The sequence below is a fragment of the Morchella sextelata genome, assembly GCF_020137385.1.
Source record: "Morchella sextelata strain SCLS chromosome Unknown scls_3, whole genome shotgun sequence".
NCBI classification, from domain to species: Eukaryota; Fungi; Ascomycota; class Pezizomycetes; order Pezizales; family Morchellaceae; genus Morchella; species Morchella sextelata.
In genome coordinates, this window is record NW_025408618.1 from 2,694,745 (window position 1) to 2,713,286 (window position 18,542).

General features: G+C 45.6%; 4 protein-coding genes across 4 annotated transcripts; 2 read left to right on the plus strand and 2 right to left on the minus strand.

Annotated features, from left to right (window-relative positions):
- Window positions 1–786: 786 nt before the first annotated feature.
- H6S33_009519 (uncharacterized protein) lies at window positions 787–1,843 on the plus strand (the record flags this gene model as incomplete). The annotated part of the gene is made up of 3 exons (XM_044840923.1): window positions 787–851; window positions 908–1,049; window positions 1,106–1,843. The coding sequence occupies 3 exons, from the start codon at window positions 787–789 to the stop codon at window positions 1,841–1,843; spliced, it is 945 nt and encodes a 314-aa protein (XP_044698334.1).
- A 1,233-nt stretch (window positions 1,844–3,076) lies between these two features.
- On the minus strand, window positions 3,077–4,553 carry H6S33_009520 (uncharacterized protein; the record flags this gene model as incomplete). Its single annotated transcript, XM_044840924.1, has 7 exons — window positions 3,077–3,090; window positions 3,191–3,207; window positions 3,268–3,436; window positions 3,493–3,503; window positions 3,976–4,196; window positions 4,289–4,371; window positions 4,520–4,553. 7 exons carry the CDS (start codon window positions 4,551–4,553, stop codon window positions 3,077–3,079), a joined length of 549 nt encoding a protein of 182 aa, XP_044698335.1.
- A 545-nt stretch (window positions 4,554–5,098) lies between these two features.
- Window positions 5,099–8,978, plus strand: H6S33_009521 (uncharacterized protein; the record flags this gene model as incomplete). Its single annotated transcript, XM_044840925.1, has 11 exons — window positions 5,099–5,765; window positions 5,845–6,110; window positions 6,166–6,329; window positions 6,391–6,750; window positions 6,801–6,930; window positions 6,980–7,039; window positions 7,089–7,854; window positions 7,945–8,151; window positions 8,211–8,591; window positions 8,655–8,750; window positions 8,812–8,978. 11 exons carry the CDS (start codon window positions 5,099–5,101, stop codon window positions 8,976–8,978), a joined length of 3,264 nt encoding a protein of 1,087 aa, XP_044698336.1.
- A 5,550-nt stretch (window positions 8,979–14,528) lies between these two features.
- Window positions 14,529–16,363, minus strand: H6S33_009522 (uncharacterized protein; the record flags this gene model as incomplete). Its single annotated transcript, XM_044840926.1, has 2 exons — window positions 14,529–15,314; window positions 15,377–16,363. 2 exons carry the CDS (start codon window positions 16,361–16,363, stop codon window positions 14,529–14,531), a joined length of 1,773 nt encoding a protein of 590 aa, XP_044698337.1.
- Between the last annotated feature and the right edge of the window lie 2,179 nt (window positions 16,364–18,542).

The following is an 18,542-nucleotide window of genomic DNA, read 5'->3' on the forward strand; positions in this document are numbered from 1 at the left end:
GATTGACGAGTGGTTAAACATCGATCCTAATCCCAGGACAATAGCCTGATGCATCACTGACTTTCCTGAAGACTCGCACCTCTTTGGCCAGTTACTGCACAGACAGTAGGAGAATGGGAAAAGTGAATTAGTTTCACGTCCCATTGAATCAGAATAATAATGACAAGCGATTAGGCGGTAAACAAGGAAAATTAAAATGCGGGGAGAAGAGATTTGCGCATGAGAGGGTAATTACTAGCTGTAGTTTAGGAGCTTTGAATGTTGAATATATTTATCGAATTCTTCCATGGTAAGAATTATCACCGGCGCCGTGTCAATTATGGTTCCAGCCTCGATCCTCTTTGCCGCAAAGACCCCACGCCCTAGAATGCACACGACTTAAACCCCCTAACTCCTTTATAGATAGAATAGCGGCCATATGCTTACCTTTTGGGGTGTCAAGGATGAGCTTTAAGCAGTCAATGCGCTGCAAAGGTACTGACATTTGAAACTCGAGTAAATAAGAAATAAAGGAAGTTGATGGCTACTTCAATACAATGCTCCGTGTGGTGGTGATGCAGGGCACTATGTAGTATGTATGTAGAGAACCTACGGCGATGTCAATTAATTCAACGTGGGGTTGAAATAAAAACATGTTCCTAGATCGGTCAGGGGTGTGTAAGTAATGGAAGCTTGGCGCGGCTCTCATTGATTGGATGAAGAGTTCGAGTGCAACGTCAACATCGGCTTTAATAAACAAACGACAGTCCAAAGACAATTAGTACCAATCAGATCCTATAGTTAGCTATGCCTCGTGAACGAGCAGTCTCAGAAGTTAAGGAGCCTCACTCGATCTCCCTTAAGGTGCTCCGGTGAGCTCCCCTTTCGTAGTATCTTAGAGCGCACATCCCATTGCTAACCTTTGTAGGCTCTCCCGACCCTCTCTAGCAGAGCAGCATCCACTCCCTGTCGACACAGCCTCTGGAGCTCTAGAACTTGAGGCCTTGTCTAAGCAATCCCAAGCTTATCCTTCCCACTCACTCTCGAACCCCTTTATACTCAGTCCATTGGTACGCTCCTTGCCCAGGTGTGCAGATAGCGATAAGAAAAGGCTGACACCTCCAAGCTTACCCTTCCACCAGCTTTTGGAAATGCCTATATCGGCGAAAATTTTAGTTGCTGCCTCTCAGCCAATAATGAGAAGCCCAATACTACCACGAATGTTCGCATAAGCGCTGAAATGCAGACACCCTCACAGACATTGAATCTGGAGCTTGGCGGTGACGAGCGGCAAAGTGTGGACCTAGAGGTTGGGCGCACTACTCAAAAGATTGTCCGCTATGATCTGAAAGAAGAGGGGAACCACGTTTTAGCAGTCACGGTGACATACACAGAGGCACCTAAGAAGCTCGATGACGATGAAACAATGCCCGGTCGAACTCGAACATTTCGGAAACTCTATCAGTTTGTTGCGCAACAATGCTTAACTATTCGAACCAAAACAGGGCCCCTCCCTGGTGGAAGAGCAATTTTGGAAGCTCAATTAGAAAACATGGGCGATGGCCCAATATCATTGGAGATGGTGAATTTAGGTACAAAGAGGGGGTGGAAATCCATTTCTCTCAATTGGCCAGGATCTACAGGAGTAGGTTTATCAGGGCAAGATCCCAGGGATACGCCTCTTCTTCGATCCCGAGATGTGATGCAGGTGGCCTTTTTAGTGCAGCCTGATGGCACAGTAGAAAAAAAGGACGATGATCCAGGCACAGAGAAGGTTGTGTTGGGGCAATTGAGCATTGAGTGGAGGTCTGCTTGTGGAGATCGAGGTGTTCTTTCCACAGGTCGATTGGGGTTGCAAGTGTAGATCGTATTGTTGCGTTTGGTACAGTGTATGGAGTATGATGGATATGGCGTCTTGTGCAGGTCGCAAATAGAATAGTTACTAGGATGACACAATGACAAGTAACATTCCCAATAATGGGTTAAGACCTTCTATTTCAGAAAATTGAGGCGCACAGGGGCCATTCCTCTCTAATAAAACTTGCGCTGATGAAACATTCAGATATCTATTTAGACCACGGTAAGTTAAAGTGCAGTATGTATAGGCATTAAGAAGCGGCAGTCGCGTTCAATGTTAATAATCGAAGCCGGTAACAATGTTTGGCTAAACCCAAGCTTTTTCTTGGTGTGCTTTAAAAATGCGATATTTCTTCTAAAAATAACGGTTCCTAACTGGGATAAATGGGATTTTCAAAATTCAGGAGTACCTACATAAAAGACGTTACAACGTCGTACTCAAGCCTTGTGGCTTGTCTAGCTCCGTGTAACCCTGATCAGCTGCAGTAGTTCGTCTTCACAATTCCCAGATGTTGGTCGTGATACCATCCCATCACAACTTTATTTTTCTGCAACCATTAACCAGCCATTGAGGGTGATAGATCGTTTTAGTCCCCCCTTGCAATTCATACTGATCCCAAATGAAAACATTGGCTTGCGGCCTTTTTAGCAGAAGTATGGCAGAGTAACGGGACTACAATCCTCTAACCCTGTAATGATCCTTGGATAGAGATATTGTGAAATTTAGGTAACGTGAACAATTCAGCACTGATCAGCGCGTGTTCACGTGGTTAGCTACTGTGATATCCGATGCCCATCGTGCATAACTCGCGGGGAAGAGGAGGTACTGTAGTGAGTACCATCTCGCCAACCCCCCACCCAGCGTACCTATCTATTCAACGCACTATGTATTCGCTGCCGTCGGCGAACCATAATATAATGCCTTGAAGATCAATCTTTGTTGATGTGCTGCAGCTAGGTACATGTATGTGCGCAGGTACTTAGTAGAGTACTCTAGAGTACCCACATACAATGACTGCATCGTTTCGATATGTAGGAAATAACTGCAGCCCAGATCGTAACACGGATGGTATGCCTACCTGGGCAACCTTTCAGCTCGGATTTGACTTCGAAAAACTTAATCCTAATCTTCAAAATTGCTTGTGCTTGGTAGTCAATTCAACGGAGCGCCCCTTTGAATGGTATCATTGATGTTTTGTCTAGATGGCTGTATATTACTCGGATTAATACTAAAAAATGTCTAGCTAGAGATGCCTAAGAGAGAAAAACATGTAAATATCAGCATACTGTACCTACATAATATCAAGTACCTAAGTGATCGAAGCAAGCCCAAGAGACATTTGATATTCGATACCATTTTTCCTATTGATGCTGTATAGCAATCCCAGTAACTACATGTAACTGTAGCCTCTCATACGTGGAATCATCAACCTAGTAATTTTTCGAGTAGGTACACGACGACCTTGGGGACGATTACGTGTCCTGGCGTCACAACTGATGGGTGGACTAGACGATGGAGAGATGATGATGCACTCCCGGTTCCAACCTTTAAAATTCCCCTCCCGAGCCTCCCGCTGATTATAATCGGTTTCGAATTGAACTGTCAGTTATTAAAACCTTGTGATATCGGGTGGTCGCGGGGTAGGAAGTACCTACTAAGATACTGACTGGTTACATGTAGTTACAACATAACTAACACTACATGTATTTACCTACTTTCACCCCCCGAGATACATAGATACGGGTGCCTACGGCGATGTATTGTTGTCCTTTGCTGCAACACTTATCGAATTTTAGTAGTGACGCTTGCCGCAATACGACCACATGCCCAATATGGTTCTGTCTGTGTTTATGTCAATATCTCCCAAGAGGTAATAGATCAACACATGTATCAAGCACGTAGGTGGTACGGGTACGATACGGTATTATGGTATGGTATGTACATGTACCTATCGTAATTACCGGTTCTCGAGTTTAAAGCCCTCTCGGCTCCTGAGGCTCTCCTCCTCAACGCATATCAAGCATGATCAGGCATGATCTCGCTTGCGTCGAAGGATTGCGCAAAGTAACGAGGTGGGGAGAGAGTGACCACACGAACAATTGAATTGAACGGTGAAAGACCGAGAACAGCAAAGTTACATTGTTGTGGAAGATACCGTATCATCCTGACCAGTGGCCAGGTTAGACCCTGCTCCTTTGAACCAGCTCTTGGGAGGAGAGATCGCCGCTGCCCCTGCACCTTTTCTAGCACCCCTCCACAGAGGGTTCACACCAGCAGATATACCATCTCGCAGTCGACGCTGCTTATGGATGGGAACTGCAAGGAGACCAGAACAGGTAAACTGGGGGTAGACTCCCGCCTAGAACAGCAACGAGAGACACGGGAGACCTTCCCCAGCTGCCCCAGCTGCTCCTATCCTGCACGAGGGAGCAAATCGCAGGTCAAGCCTACCGTTGTTTCGAAGGATGGGGAAATGTCAAAAAACTGGAGAGCAGTCCAAGTCGGTAAGGCACAATGTTTGCCGGCTCCCCTGTCTGTGCGTCTATAGTTAGTTGGCTGGACCTGTCTGTGTGTCTATCCCTAGTCCGGCGTCCAGTCTGTGCAGAGTCTGCAGCACTGAGCAAAGGGTTCGGTTTCTGTTCTTCTTGTTTTGGGTTTATGGACTTTCTAGGCTGACCTGACCTTTCCCTTCTTTATCATCCTTTCTGGATTTCATCCTTGAGATAATTGTTTGTTTCTTTTTCTTTTTTATTTCTCCCTTCTATTCTTTCTTTTCCTTCTTCGTGTGGCTTTCCCGGAGAGAAGATTATCTGGAAGAGATCGATATCTAGTTGCATACCATACTTTTTTTTTAGTGTTGCGTTCCTGATCGAGTAGCGTGAGCCCTACAACGGTGTTTGAGCCTTACTCAGGAACTGCTGCCCCTTTACCTCAACGACGCCCAGCAAGCAACGACGTTCACCACCACAAAATACACCTCCGCGCTGTGGTTGTTTCTGCTGTTGCTGCTATTTGTCCCCATCTCGTTTCCTCTCGCTCTCCATACTTCGGAAACTTTTCGAATGTCATGAACGAATCCTCTTTGTTTTAATCTCCCCCCTTTTCTTTAACTTCTTTTTCTTTCCTTAAACCCTGTTTATCCCCCCCCCCCCCCCTTCCACACACTCCAGTCATCTCAAACAGCCATTCACCATACGCATCACTCCAATAATCTCTCTGATATAAAACAATACATTCAGAACCCGTATAAAACCAAACGCCATGAACAACCCTCCCGGACTTGACCCTCCCCTGGCAGACTACTTCTGGATAGCCGGAATAGACTCCATCTCTTATGGAGAACATCTGGCCCAGGACTCGAAGCCAGCCAGGCGAAGCTTCACAGAACAGTTGCTGGAGGCTATCGAGGCGGAGGAAGAGGTGCAGGAAAGTCTTCATGTTCCGAGAAATGGCCCCTCCTCACATGGAATGCCCTCGCCGGATAGCACCGTGACCATTGACCCATTGTCTCCAATCGGTGATGTCGGTGATGCTGTGGAGGCAACTTCTCCGGTACAAGCTAACCCTTCCAACAATCTGATCCGCAATTCATCAACCTCAAGCAGTTCTACAATCACAAACAACAATAGCACTGTTAGTGGTAGTGGCAACCTTAATAACGATGGCCGAGTGAGAACATTCAAAGGAATGACCGACGATGACTTCGACAACGCGCTTTTGAAGTTTGCTGCTGAGCGAGACAGCTTTTTAGATGATCTTTCATTCAGTGCGGGTACCATTGTACCCCACAAGCCTGTCATGCATCCCCGCGCTCAGAGAGTCGTCAGTGAGGATCTGGCTGCCCTTCAGAAAGCCCCCTCGTTGAGACGGAGAATTTCCTTGAGGGACCTGACATCCATGCGGAGAGCTCCGTCTGTTAATAGATCTTGTAAGAATCAGGATTTTGTTACTCTGTGCTGTCTAATACGAGATGGACGTTGGTTCGGTTCGCTGACTATTTCCATTAGCTACAGCATCTGTTCGCACAGCTAGAAGAATGTCGAATTACAATTCTGTCATTCCTACCCCACAGCCTCTAAATTCCTCTCCAAATATGCATCCCTTGAAACGCAAGTTCGAACCTGTACTTTTAGACAGATACCCACCAAAGCATTTGACGGAGGAGACCAAACGACGTGGACCATTCCCGGATTACGTCCCGATGTTTGCATTTCCTAACGATGTGAATATTGTCTCGTGTGATGAGAGGCCTAGATCCACATGGCATGGATTTGTAAGTTCATCTGTTCGGTGCGCCATACTCTGTAATATACTTACGTCCAGTACAGACAATGACTGGTGGTGATAATGCACGCCTCCACGGAATATGCATAATCATTTGGATCCCACTTAACCCCAGGGCTGCGGAAGATCTTGAGAGGAGGTGTGAAGAATGGAGAAGAGATAACATGACAGATGAAGAGAGAGAGCTTGCTACTAGTTTAGGCGAAAGGTATAGCCTGCACCAACTTTGTATTCGGTACCATTGTAAGCACTATTAACATAATTAATAGGCTGGCGGCGGAACGTACAAAGCTGTCTAAGCTTCTGGCAAAACTTCCGTCCGTGGTGAATAATCCTGAGGCAAGAGAGGAATTGGATGATCAGATAATTGCCACAGAGGAGAAGATTGGGCTTATGGCAGATCTCTTGCGTCCTGTGCGTCATGGCGCAGCTTCGAAAATTGAAGGACTGACTGATGGCGAGACTGGATTGTGGATTCCTCGGGCTTATGGTATTCTGGGAAAAGATTCTTCTATGGTGAACTTTTGGAAGGAGTGGCTGAAGGCAATTGTTGTGCCCATGATAAATGGATCAATTCTTAGGGTTCCTCTATCTTCGCCAAAGATCGGGATGTGGCAGCCCTTAGAGAGGTATGGGCTGCTCAATATTTTTCTTGTCATGCATAACTGACGAAGGTTAGATATGTTGTCAACCTCTGCTCCGAAGCTCCAGCACCCAACTCCTCAAGAACACAAATTGAGTTGGCAATTCGTGAGTTAAGGATGTTTGCCAGGAAAGAGGCTGGGAATGAGATTCCAGGAAGCCGCACTGTAGGTGCTTATGTGTTCGATCCTAGAATCTTTACTAATATAGATATAGACCGACCTTTATGCCTTGTTCAGGGCATTGTCCCTTCCCAACATTGTAACAATGTTTGAGGTGAGTTCCTATCTGTAATCTTTTGTTAAAATTTACTAAACCCCGGTAGTTTGCGCTTGCCGAGTCCCGGATCATACTCTTGTCATCCCACACATCTATGTTGCATATTGCAACACGTGCTCTGATCAGCTTGATGTATCCTTTACAATGGCTTGGGATCTACATTCCTGTTCTTCCAGCTCGCCTTTTATCTGCTCTTGAGGCTCCATGTCCCTACATCGTGGGTATAGAGCGTCGGTATGACAAACTTGAACTCCCCGAGGAGGATTTTGTCTGTGTGGACCTTGATTCAGACGTGATAATCTCATCTACACCACCAGTACTCCTTCCAAGGCAGCAGAGAAGGAAGTTACTTTCATTATTACAGCTTGCCGCACCTCATCATAACCGTTATGGTGTGCCAGTAGGTCCTCCTCAGTACGCCATTGAGACCTTCCCTCACAACTCTTTCATGTCCGAAAATTCCGGCATATTCACCCCAACACCTCAGCCCAGTACACTTGCGAAACTAGTCAACTTGAACTCAACCTCATTCGGCGACGCTGTGGTTTCCGACTTTGCTCCACGACCTTTGGTATTTAACGCATTTTTACAGTCAAAAGGTGAGACCAGGTACGAAAGGCCGGGAACAAGTGGCACAGTTAGAGGGCAATCCCCGCCCTCCCCTCACTCTCCAAAGTCCCAGAATTACCCGCCACAAGGAACGAGTCTCTCCAGGAATGAAACCGGATTCACTTTGACTGCGACTTTGCGAGGCAAGAGGTCTGGAAATTTCGATGCTGCCTCTCGTAGGAGCTCTTCATTTGGGTTTGAGCGTACGCCAACTCTGCGCCGGCCTAGCCTGCCCTTTGCGAATCATTCGCCATCTCCGTCAACTAGTTCTCTGGGTGCTGACAATCAATCAGTGTTCAACGCTTATCCCCCTTCCGTATTTGCTCCATCCACCATTGCAGCATCGACAGTCATGCCGAACATGTTAGTGCAGCCGGTAAGGAATACGGACACCACGAAATGGGTCGAAGGTCATTGTTTGCAATGGAAGACTCACAATCTTGAATCTGTTTGCTCAATTTGTGATGAAAAGTCAGATGAGGGGATTTACTGCTGCGCAAGTAGGTGTTCCATCTATTGAAATTATGGTACGATGATTCACGCTAATATGAAATATCAGACTGTCGTGTTGCTGCACATGCCCGCTGCTCTTCTCAAATTGGTCTCCCATGCCCTGTAGCTTTCCATCCTGATCAAATACGTGCGGCATTCGTCAGGTGCTTTGCAAGTTTGTTTTACACATACCGCAAGTTTCTACTACCGGCCACTGGTGATGGAAAGAAAGCCGGAAACATTTACCGTTTCAACATGGAGGGCTTTCTCAAGAGCATGCCACAGGAAAACTCGCTCTTCATCCAGATGCTTGAGCAGACCCAGGCCTTTAGCGAGTTCATTCATGACAGGGAGGCGAAAAAGCCCTCGGACCCGTCAATTAAACTATTTGATGAAGTCATCTTGTCCAAGAAGAACCGTGGAAAGTCTGGTTTCTTTTCGAAGTCCAGTATGTTTAAATTGCATCCCATCCCCGCCGGCAGGAGTCTGGTATCTCACACTCAGGTTACAGCGACGAACTATCTTCAAGACACGTCCGAGCATATATGGCGTACTATCACTAGTGGATCACAAAGCTCAAGGCATCCGACAGTTGCGAGCAATAGAAGTATGCTCTTTTTACTTTCAATCCTTATTGTAACATGCTGATAATGAAATCACAATTTTAGCACCTGCTAAGCTCGATCCAACACTTATGAAGGAGCCAGCTAGACCCAAAATGCAACAGCAGCCACAGCAACATGAAGTTCCTGTGATTCAAGCTCCTACAGAAAAGGCGGAGAAACGCAAAACGAGGAGGTTGCATATGCCAACCCTGCAGATCAATGGGAAGTAAAGAAAAAAAATTGGAGTAGTTGTTTTGTCTTTGCGGCTATATATTGGGTTTTAATGTTTGCTACTTCATGTACTCCAATGCTTTAGTTCCTTTTCACATCATTTCCTTGTGTATCCTGAGTTCCTGTCTACTACATATTTTTTTTGGAAAGGGTGTCCGGTGTGATAGTCATCTTGCTTGATTTTATTTTCTTACATTTGTACCACTTTGTGATTACTGCAATGTCTTTCCTCACCATTTTTATGAGCGTGACCATATGGCATTGTTGTGCAAGCGTTCTTTGAATTATTGTTGTAATATGGCTATGGTCGGTTGCTTTTGTTTATTTGTTTTTCCAGTCCGGACCTTTTCTTCCGGACAAAATGTACTGGGGGTTAACGGGAAAGTATTATATCCGAAGAGCGTGTATTTTTTTTATTTTTTTTTTTGGTGTTTGAGATTCAACACATCCGGTTATTGTGGTGCAGAGGAGAATCTTAGTTATATCAACCAGAACATCTAAAAGCTCAGAAGTCAGCTTTATCCATAAATGTAGAAGATTGGAGGAGTTATAAAGAGCCGAGAGGTTCCCTCAAATTATCACTATTTTTTATGTAACTGCTTACCGATATTTGCCCCTTATCATTGATCTCGCTCCCTTATCATTGATCTTTCTCGTTGACCTGATTATCTCTAATTGACCCTACCGTCTATCATTGACATATGATAGTCTCTGAGAAACGACTGATCCCGTAATCGTTTCAACTAAGCATGCCTCATACTTCCTCGGAAAGTAGAGACAATCCTAGGTTGGTAAAACTCCCCTCGATGTAGGCCATCGTTTCTTCTATTCAATAGTCGGTTTTCCACTAGGTTGTGCCATTTCATTGAGGTAAAGAATGGCTTGCGTCCATTCTGCTCTGGAATATCACCTATGATGGAACAGCGAGGCACATCGTAGTGAACTATAGTTGGCAATATACGATCAGCAAGGACAGACATGAGGCAATTTTGATCAATCTGGCACGTCTGCAGGCTGATGAAGTAGAAATTCGAAATTGAGGCATGATAACAATTTATTACTCACGACAACTATAGGTTGGTATCTCATCCATCCCTGGTGGCCTTAAAGCTAAGATCTGTATCTCGCTGTAATCTTGGGTGACTTTTCGGACTGAGAAAATTGATTGATTGATTGATTGATTCATTAGGTGAGCTGAGAAAATTAAGTTCTGGTGAAGTCGGGAGTTTAGTGTAGGCAAGAACTCCGACTTATAGTCTGGTATGACCCTGTACAAGTCATGTAAGATATACAAGAATGTGTGCACGCTGCAAAGCCTCCAGGGCCAACACGTGCACGTAAAAATAGCTCAGGTTTCGAAGACATCATTACTTTGTGTGACTGAGATGTGTCCCCGATCCTTTTTCTTTCTTTTTCCCTTTTTTTGCGTTGCTGCTAGAGTACGTACTGCATACTTAGTACGTACTGCATACTTAGTACGTACATATAATAGATACAAGTGCACCTTACGATGCCTCCTCTCCCATGTAGGGTCTTTTCTTGATAAAAATAGAGAATTTCCACGCAGATTTACTCACCGGCCATTCTCGCAAGTAAATTTCTGTCCTTTCTTTGATAAAACCACAATGTGTAGCTGACGTGATAGCCCCCCTAACCGCAGTACCAAAAAAAGGGATGTAATAGGTACTATACCAATACAGAATTGTGCAAAACTCCCGAATTAAATCGGAATCCTAACCATTATACCGTAGCAATACCGTAGCAATACCGTAACCTTATAGCATTCTGCCGCTTTTTTAGCACTGCACTCCCTATACTTGTTGCTTACATATTGCAACTAGAGTGACAAGAATGTGGGCGAAATTACTACAGCAGTCTTCGATAATACCATAGAGCTGCGGTAACACTGCGGCATACTTCGCAATTCCGTACTAATGTAGTATCGGGTTTAACCCCCCCCCCCCCCCCCCCAAAAAAAAAAAAAAAAAAAAAAAAAGCTCTGGTACTGAAGTGTGTGAACACCTGCACCGAAATGATCTAAATCTCCAATAGATGGTAATTAAGAATAATACCCCAAAGTGCATACCTAGTACTTTGTAGATAAATTTAATGCTATATATATATTATTACTTTGCACAACATGGCAGGATGGCCGAGTTGGTTATGGCGCCAGGTTAAGGTCTTACTCTTAACATCAATTCCTGGTTCGGAAACGAGCGTGGGTTCAAGTCCCACTTCTGTCACAAATTATATTTTTTTTCCTACCTAATTTCCTGGGGTACGTACGACACGTGATATTAACGAATGCTGTCCTGTTTTCCAAAACTTGCGATCCACACTGTTGGAACGTCAGTTTTAATTACTTCAGTAAGAGGCCGAGTGATAGTTCATGAATATGAAAAAAGGAAGGACGATATACATCAATTAATGACAATGGGTATACGGAGAATAACTCGCAGAAAAAGTGAGTGTATATAATTTAATAGCATCAATCATCCGTACAGTGTGCTAATATTAGTTGTGTAAAGCTATGAAACTCCAGCGCAAGAGATCGGTGATCGGGCGTCGTACATGGTCCAATATCAGCCCATACGTGTAGGTTAGGTAGTCTAAGGCAGACTATGCTTTAATAAGTTTATTCTTTTTGTTTCAAGATACAGATACAGTATCGGGTATCACGACTGAATCCTAGAGGTTGGGTTGGTAAACAACTACATGGTTCAAACAACGGCAGATCAAATGGATTCGTTGTATACATTGATATATATGATAACACTCAGTCTCACACGACACAAGTATCTATGGGCATCAGAGACACCAGCTATAATAATTGTTTGATATATGTAGAAGTACGTTAGATTTTAACATGTTTTGTGTGTGGGATGCAGACCGAGTGACAATCTATGAGACTTTTGCTAGACTGTCATGCAGATCAACCACTGAAAAATATGGCGCTAGTTAAGGGCATAAGTGGCCGGATAGAATTGTGTCGTATATCAAGTGAATGCATATACGCATCATCTAAGACTTCACGGGGACTGGCCTTCTAATCGAATTGACCACTTTTCTGATAATCACCTCACCATCCAAACCGACTCAATATGTACCTTCTTGAACCCATACATTTGTTTCTAATATAAAGATTAATCAACCTCAAAGTATATATGTCTATAGTAATTGCACTACTAGTCAAGCGCCTCAAAACGCTATATCCGCGACCCAGGTATACAATCCCTCTGAAAACCAGTCCTGTTGTTGACTGCCAGAGCCTTTTCACAGACCAAACCCTCTCGCTACCGCCAGCTGCAGCAATTTTCCTGAAATGGATGATATAAATGTGTCCCTCGAAAAAGGAACATAAACTCCAACAAATGGGGGTTCGGAACGCCATTCCCACAGCAGTTGTTGGTGTAGCAAAAAAGTATATTTGGATCACGCAATGGAACGCTGTCGCACAACAAAAGCCAAGAAGCTTTAACGAAACTTAAACCCATCAAAGGTTGGGTTGAGCCTCTACCGCACTACAGCCCCTCAAATCTCCCACGTGTGTGGGGTAATGATTTTTTTTTTTGCTTTTCTGTTTTTCTTGGCTGTAAATGGTTGACTGCAGAAAAAGTCCTCGAAGTCCCCCCTACAGCTGCGGCACGCGTTCAATGGTGGTGGCGACGGGGCAAAGGAAACACACCGCAAACTCCATGGCTAACGAACAGTAGATAGTCCAAATCTGTATCGAGAAAACAAAAGGCATAAAATACACTTGTGATTTACCGACGTCTTGGGATAGCCGGGGTTGCCGACTATTTCCCCCACACCTGCAACATCATGCCTTTGGCTTGCCTCTGCCTACCTACCGAATTTCATTTCTCGTGCGTGTGTGGCATGCGAGGCAAGGCATCACTTGCATTCGCATTCAACGTAAAGTACCTACAGTTCAACTCAGTTCAGTTCAACAATGGCCTGGTAGATCTTCTGACATCTTTAAAAAGCAACTAAATTTCGAAAAGTCTTCAGTAGCAGCACGCAAACAAAGCAACACCCGTTCTTCTACTTGCCCGTCCAGTCAGCAAGTAATATGCTGTCCCAGACCTCCGGTAACTAAAAGATACCGGCCCATATTTGAATCGCGGGGTACTCAAAAAAAGGTCGTTATATCCCCCCACCCGTGCCGCCCCACCCATGGTAACCACAGATTACCGGTCCACAGATCTTTGCGAGGTGTGTCGCAATTTGAAAGAAAAAATCTCCGCAGACGATGATGATGGGTACCTAGTGCGTATGTACATCTAGAAGCATGGGCCAGGCAGTGTCGTCGGTGGCACGTGTATGTATATGTAGGTATGCTGCAATTTTCTCCCTGTTTTCTTTTTAGCTAATGTGACTCTGCTTGTGAGTTGTGGTGGCTCATGTATGAAGACGTCAGAGACTCAGGTAAGTACCTAAGAAACAAAGAAAGAAAGGGAGAAAAAAAAAATTTACACCTTCCCCCGCTCTCCTTTGTTTCAAGACTACTCTAGACGTTGTAGTCGGCATGCCGTCTATCTCTTGCATATCCCCCCGCGGTAGATTGATACCTGCAGGAAGGACCCTTACCCCATATAATTGGCATGCATCTGCACACGTGAGTGAAAAATATATTGAGACCGTACATGTAGTAAGCCCTATAATTCTATGGACAGCAAATTAGCTCAGGCAATAAACAAAGGGGACTTGGAAGGAAAAAAAGAAGAGCTCTCCGGCATTAAGGGAAATCCGTCTCGGGGTCGAGTCGTCGTTGGAGGGGGCCCCGGCCCGGAAAAACTAATGTCGAAACCGAACTTCCGAAAAAGGACCGGTACTTGAAGAACATGTTTGGAAAGCACGACAAACCCAAACAGTGGAGGTTACAATTTAAGTAAGGTAACCGCAGAAGGGCAGTTGGGAAGAGAGTGAAAAAGAAAGGAAACCCGGAGCAAGCCTAAAGTTTCCAGCAGCGAGATCCGGGAAGTAATGCGAAGCAAGAATTCAAGCGAGGTTTGTGAATTTTCAAGAAACTGTAAATTTCGTAACAGCCTTCTAGATACACCAAAGTATTAAGATACAGGGTATTTATGATGCGCACATCTATACTTTTCTTTCCGCTCTCTCTATGTGTGGTATTACTCTTTGATACGCCCCTTGAGAAAAAGACAAGACAATTAAGGGAAAAGAAGAGTGAAAGTCAAAAGGAAACCCAATTTCGTGAAATTAAAGAAACCAGAATAAACACCCCAACCCGCCCACCAAAACAAAAACCAACTCTTCTTTCAGATATAACGGGATTAGATAAAAAAAAAGGTCAAAAAATCAAAAGCCAGTAAACCCCTTGTGACCGCAAATAAAAGCATAAAAACAAAAAACCCGCCCAAAACCGTTTATACCGAAGGAAAAAGCAGGGTAAATAAAAACAAAGGAAATTGAAAGGCGGCCCAGCCAATGATCCTCGAAACAGCTATTATAATGCTCGCAGTAGAACGAGGTAATAATCAAAAGGAAAAACGACGAAAAGGAAAATAGATCAGCGAATAGACGCATCAAGCTGCCAAATACATCTTTCCAAAGATCTGCCAGTGCATGAAGGTGATGTGTGAGGCCCTCTGAGCTATTGAGGCCAACTCCATAGATGATCCTGTCACGTCAACAGTTGACATGATTGAGAATGTGGACAGCGAATGCCATCCCTTCATTACTCTCAGTACCATCCCGGTCAATTCTTCGGTGATGCCCTTCTCAACGCGGGTGTAAATGGGCGAGTTAGTCTGCAAGTGCTTAGCAAACCAGTTCTCGGCCATCTTCACCAAAGATGCATCGGCAATGCCGGTGGAGCCATTGAACTCGTTAGCGGCCTGCGTGATGTGCAGAGCCACGGCGTTGCTGTGTCGCAGCCATCGGTGAACACCGTCCTCCTCTCCCAAGATCGCCAAAATAGAGGTCCTCAACTTGTCTGTAGTGGCAGAGTTGACGTCGCGTCGTGACGAGAGAGTGAGTTGGCGGAAGAACAGAATTGCTAGCTTGAGACAAGTAGCTTCGCGAATGTCATCGCGAAGGCTCTCGAGTCGCTCGTAGTCGAACACGAACGTGGCAGGGTACTTGGCGTAGTGTGAGGGCGTGACCATGTCTACAACGGCGCTAGTGAAGGTGGTGAGGTTGTCGGTGTTTTCGGTTTTGCACGCCGAAACAGACTTGTTGTACCACTCCCTTGGTTCCCTCATGTCCAAGCGACCCTGCTCTATCCTCTCTTGGAAGTACCCCTGCTCGAAGCTGATCGCCGTGGAAATGAGGTGAGGTCTGAGTGTTCGGATTTGGTGGTTTGCAACATCCTAAGAAAGGTTAATATGACTCATAATTTTCCGGAACCACCCAATAGACAGACAGAACATACCAGTTTCATTGCCTCCAAAATCCCGAAAACCATCTGTAATCCTTCAACTAAAGCTGAGACCTTTCCATTGTCCACCCCGTATGTCACCTTTGCAACCATCTGCTCTACCCACTGGTCCCTCATTGGCGCGCAGTGAGCCTTCAAAACGCCCGACAACCACAACGCAAGACCTTTGAAGTCCAAAACATTGTGCTTGAGCTGCTGCATGAGCAATGGTGCGTCAAGAATAGAGTCGACGTCCATCCGGTCGGTCTTAGGAACCAAAGTAAGGAGAATATCACGCATTGTCTGGAAGAGAATTGGCAGCTTCATCGGTACGGGTGCCAGAGAGCTGTTTCGCTTCCACCTGGAAGGTCCAAGCAACACCTCGCACTCGTGCAATACCATCTGCCAGTACATATCCGCCATCTCCTTCTTTCTCTTCCCCCGGGTTCCATCAAGGTTAGGTCTGAAATGAAGCTGTGAATCAAAGACCACATCGTGACGAAGCTTGGGGTTGCGGTAGATTTCGTGCAGATCGAGCTCTCTCAATGTGCTCAAAGTGACTGGGGGAATGTGCTGGTGCATGTTCTCTACTGGTCGTCGTTTGCGGCGAAGAGTAGGGGGTAGTGATCGTGATCTGTAGGGTTTGTTTTGGGGGCTGAATCTGTTCCTTGAGGATCTCTCAACATCTGAATCTGGTGCTGTTGCTGGTTCTGATGGTGTGGGTGACGCTGGCAATACGGGGTCTGAGCATGGGCCTGCATCTTCTACCCGTGGGCGTTTGGGAAATGGAGGGGCTGATTCATTCGAGCGCTTTGCTGGGGCATTTGGAGAGGACTGGTATTCGTATCCAGGTGTAGAAACCTCAGAGCTAACACTGTGGGAGCTTGACTCTGGGAGCTCTATGCTCTGTGGGGGTGTAGTAGCTGTGTCATAGTCACCATCTGATGTTTGTAGATGGAACGGCTGGCTGTGGCTGTGGTGAGGGCCAGGGCTGGAATCCATTTTGGACTATTGTATTGTTGTAGTGTGTGATATGGTTGTATGGGATGTCGATCTTTTATGGACACTAGATAATGGAGCTGGGAGTAACAATTCAGTAGTTTGAACTCTGAAGAAGCTGGGTCAACCTGCTGTATATATGTTGAAGTCGAGGGCCAGGCAATTTAGGAAGGTTGAGAAGCCGAGGCAAGCTGATCTGACTGAGAATATGGGGGACAGAGGCCGGGCGAGGGGAGGGGGACCAGTTCATTTTAAATAAAGGGACCTGCATCAATCGGCAAGGTATGTAGAACTTTGGTAAGGGAGAGCCGTGAGCATATTGGGGGGGGGGGGGGACTAGTAACTTTCACTCGATAGACCACCAGGCCCTCTTTTTTTTTTCTTTGCCATACTTGGGCTGGCCCATAGCGTAGTTTCGCGGTGTCTAGGGAGATGCAACAACTACAGACGTGCGTGTGGGAGGACAAAATTGGGAAGGGTGTCTGGGCCCTTTTGCTGACTTCCCCCCGCGGGTAAGACATAAAAAAAGAATTAATAAGGAAAAATCATTCCCATTTGAAATATCACGGTACATTGCGCTTTGCCCTCTAAACATCATTATTGCTGCTGTAGGTAAACGAGTACATACATGCTGTTGCTTCTTTACAGCTGCTCCTCCACTAACTACATGTAATGCTCCTGCATCCCCTCCACCTCTTCTTCTCCTTCTCCTTCTCCTTCCCCTCATCCTCCTTGCTCCTCCTCCCTTGCAATTGCCTTTTGCTACTACTGGTAAACGATTGGCGCATAAACAACAATAACACTCAGCTGTCCGGCCGGATTGGAAGAGACTGACTGACTGACTGACCTGACTGACTACTGACTGACCTGACTGACTACTGACTGACCTAACTAGCTGACACTGTGCAAAACCAAATATAAAAAAATAAAACAAAAAGGCGGACCCGTCTATCTACATCCACAACTTTCTCCGAATCCACCGAGCTACTAGTTTTGTTTGCCTAGAACCTAAAACCAATCAAACTTCGGAGGGGATACACTCTTTTTTGCATGACTTTCCCGGAGTACTAGATTTTTGGCTTGTATGCAAAACCTAGTCCGGTCCGGAAACGTCTGGCAACTACTACGAGTACTATTAAAAGGCCCCTCCAACCCCAACCCCAGGCGAAACGGGTGAAATAAAAAAATAAAAAGGTGATAAGACGAGGAAGAGCAAGAAGAGGCCCACCGGCCGTTACGCGAATTGCTTGCCCCGGGTACAGGAAATCTAAACGGTGTGATGATATTTCCTCTGTAGCTGGGTACGTGGGACTCACTAATTAGTGGGCGGACAACGCACAAACACAATCCCGCACGGAAGCAACCGTGCATGAATGTCGGGGTTTCGCGCGAGATAGAGTAAACTACCAGGTATAGTTCGCAAATTTTGGAAGACAACAATCAGTTACATATGTAACCCCCCCCCCCCCCCCCCACCGCCCACCGACAGCAGAGACGCGACGAGACGAGGGGTGGGGAAAGAAACCTCATCGAGTGAGCAGAAACGAGGAGGAGGGGTAAGACGATGCTAAAGCGGTTCGTTTGATGAGATTCACGAACAATTGGTTTCGCCACGACCTGTCGTCTCCATATGAACACCACCACCGTTACCACCTCTACCACTACCACCTGGTTCATGATGGCAACCCCTCTCGATATCATACTGCTTCTGCGAGTCCCTGCTGTTCAGGCATAAAAATTACCTTAGTAGAGGAAGGCCCATGCCTGTTTAGTTCTACAACTGTAGGTACTATAGCTCTACTGGCACTCAAAACGTTACATTCGCCGTTTGCCTTGCACCAGATGGTGGTTTACTTTGTCATGGCCCATGGGCATTCTCACCGAGAAAAGCATATCAGCTTGCTCGTCCACGCACCCAAGCTGCTACTGCTGCTCTCTTTTTCTTTTCTTCTTTCTCTCACTCGCCCCAAAGATACTTGCTTTTCATGAACTGATATTACGCATATGGCTGTTGATAGTTGCCGTCATCGTGCTTTGTAGATTTTAAATACTTATTTCATTTTTATTTTTATTTTTCTGCAAAAGAAAGAAAGAAAGACATACAGGAAGAAGGGGGGGGGGGAGAAAAGAAGAATGAGAATAAGAAAAAAACACCGCTGTCGTCATGAGCCCCTCTCTCCAC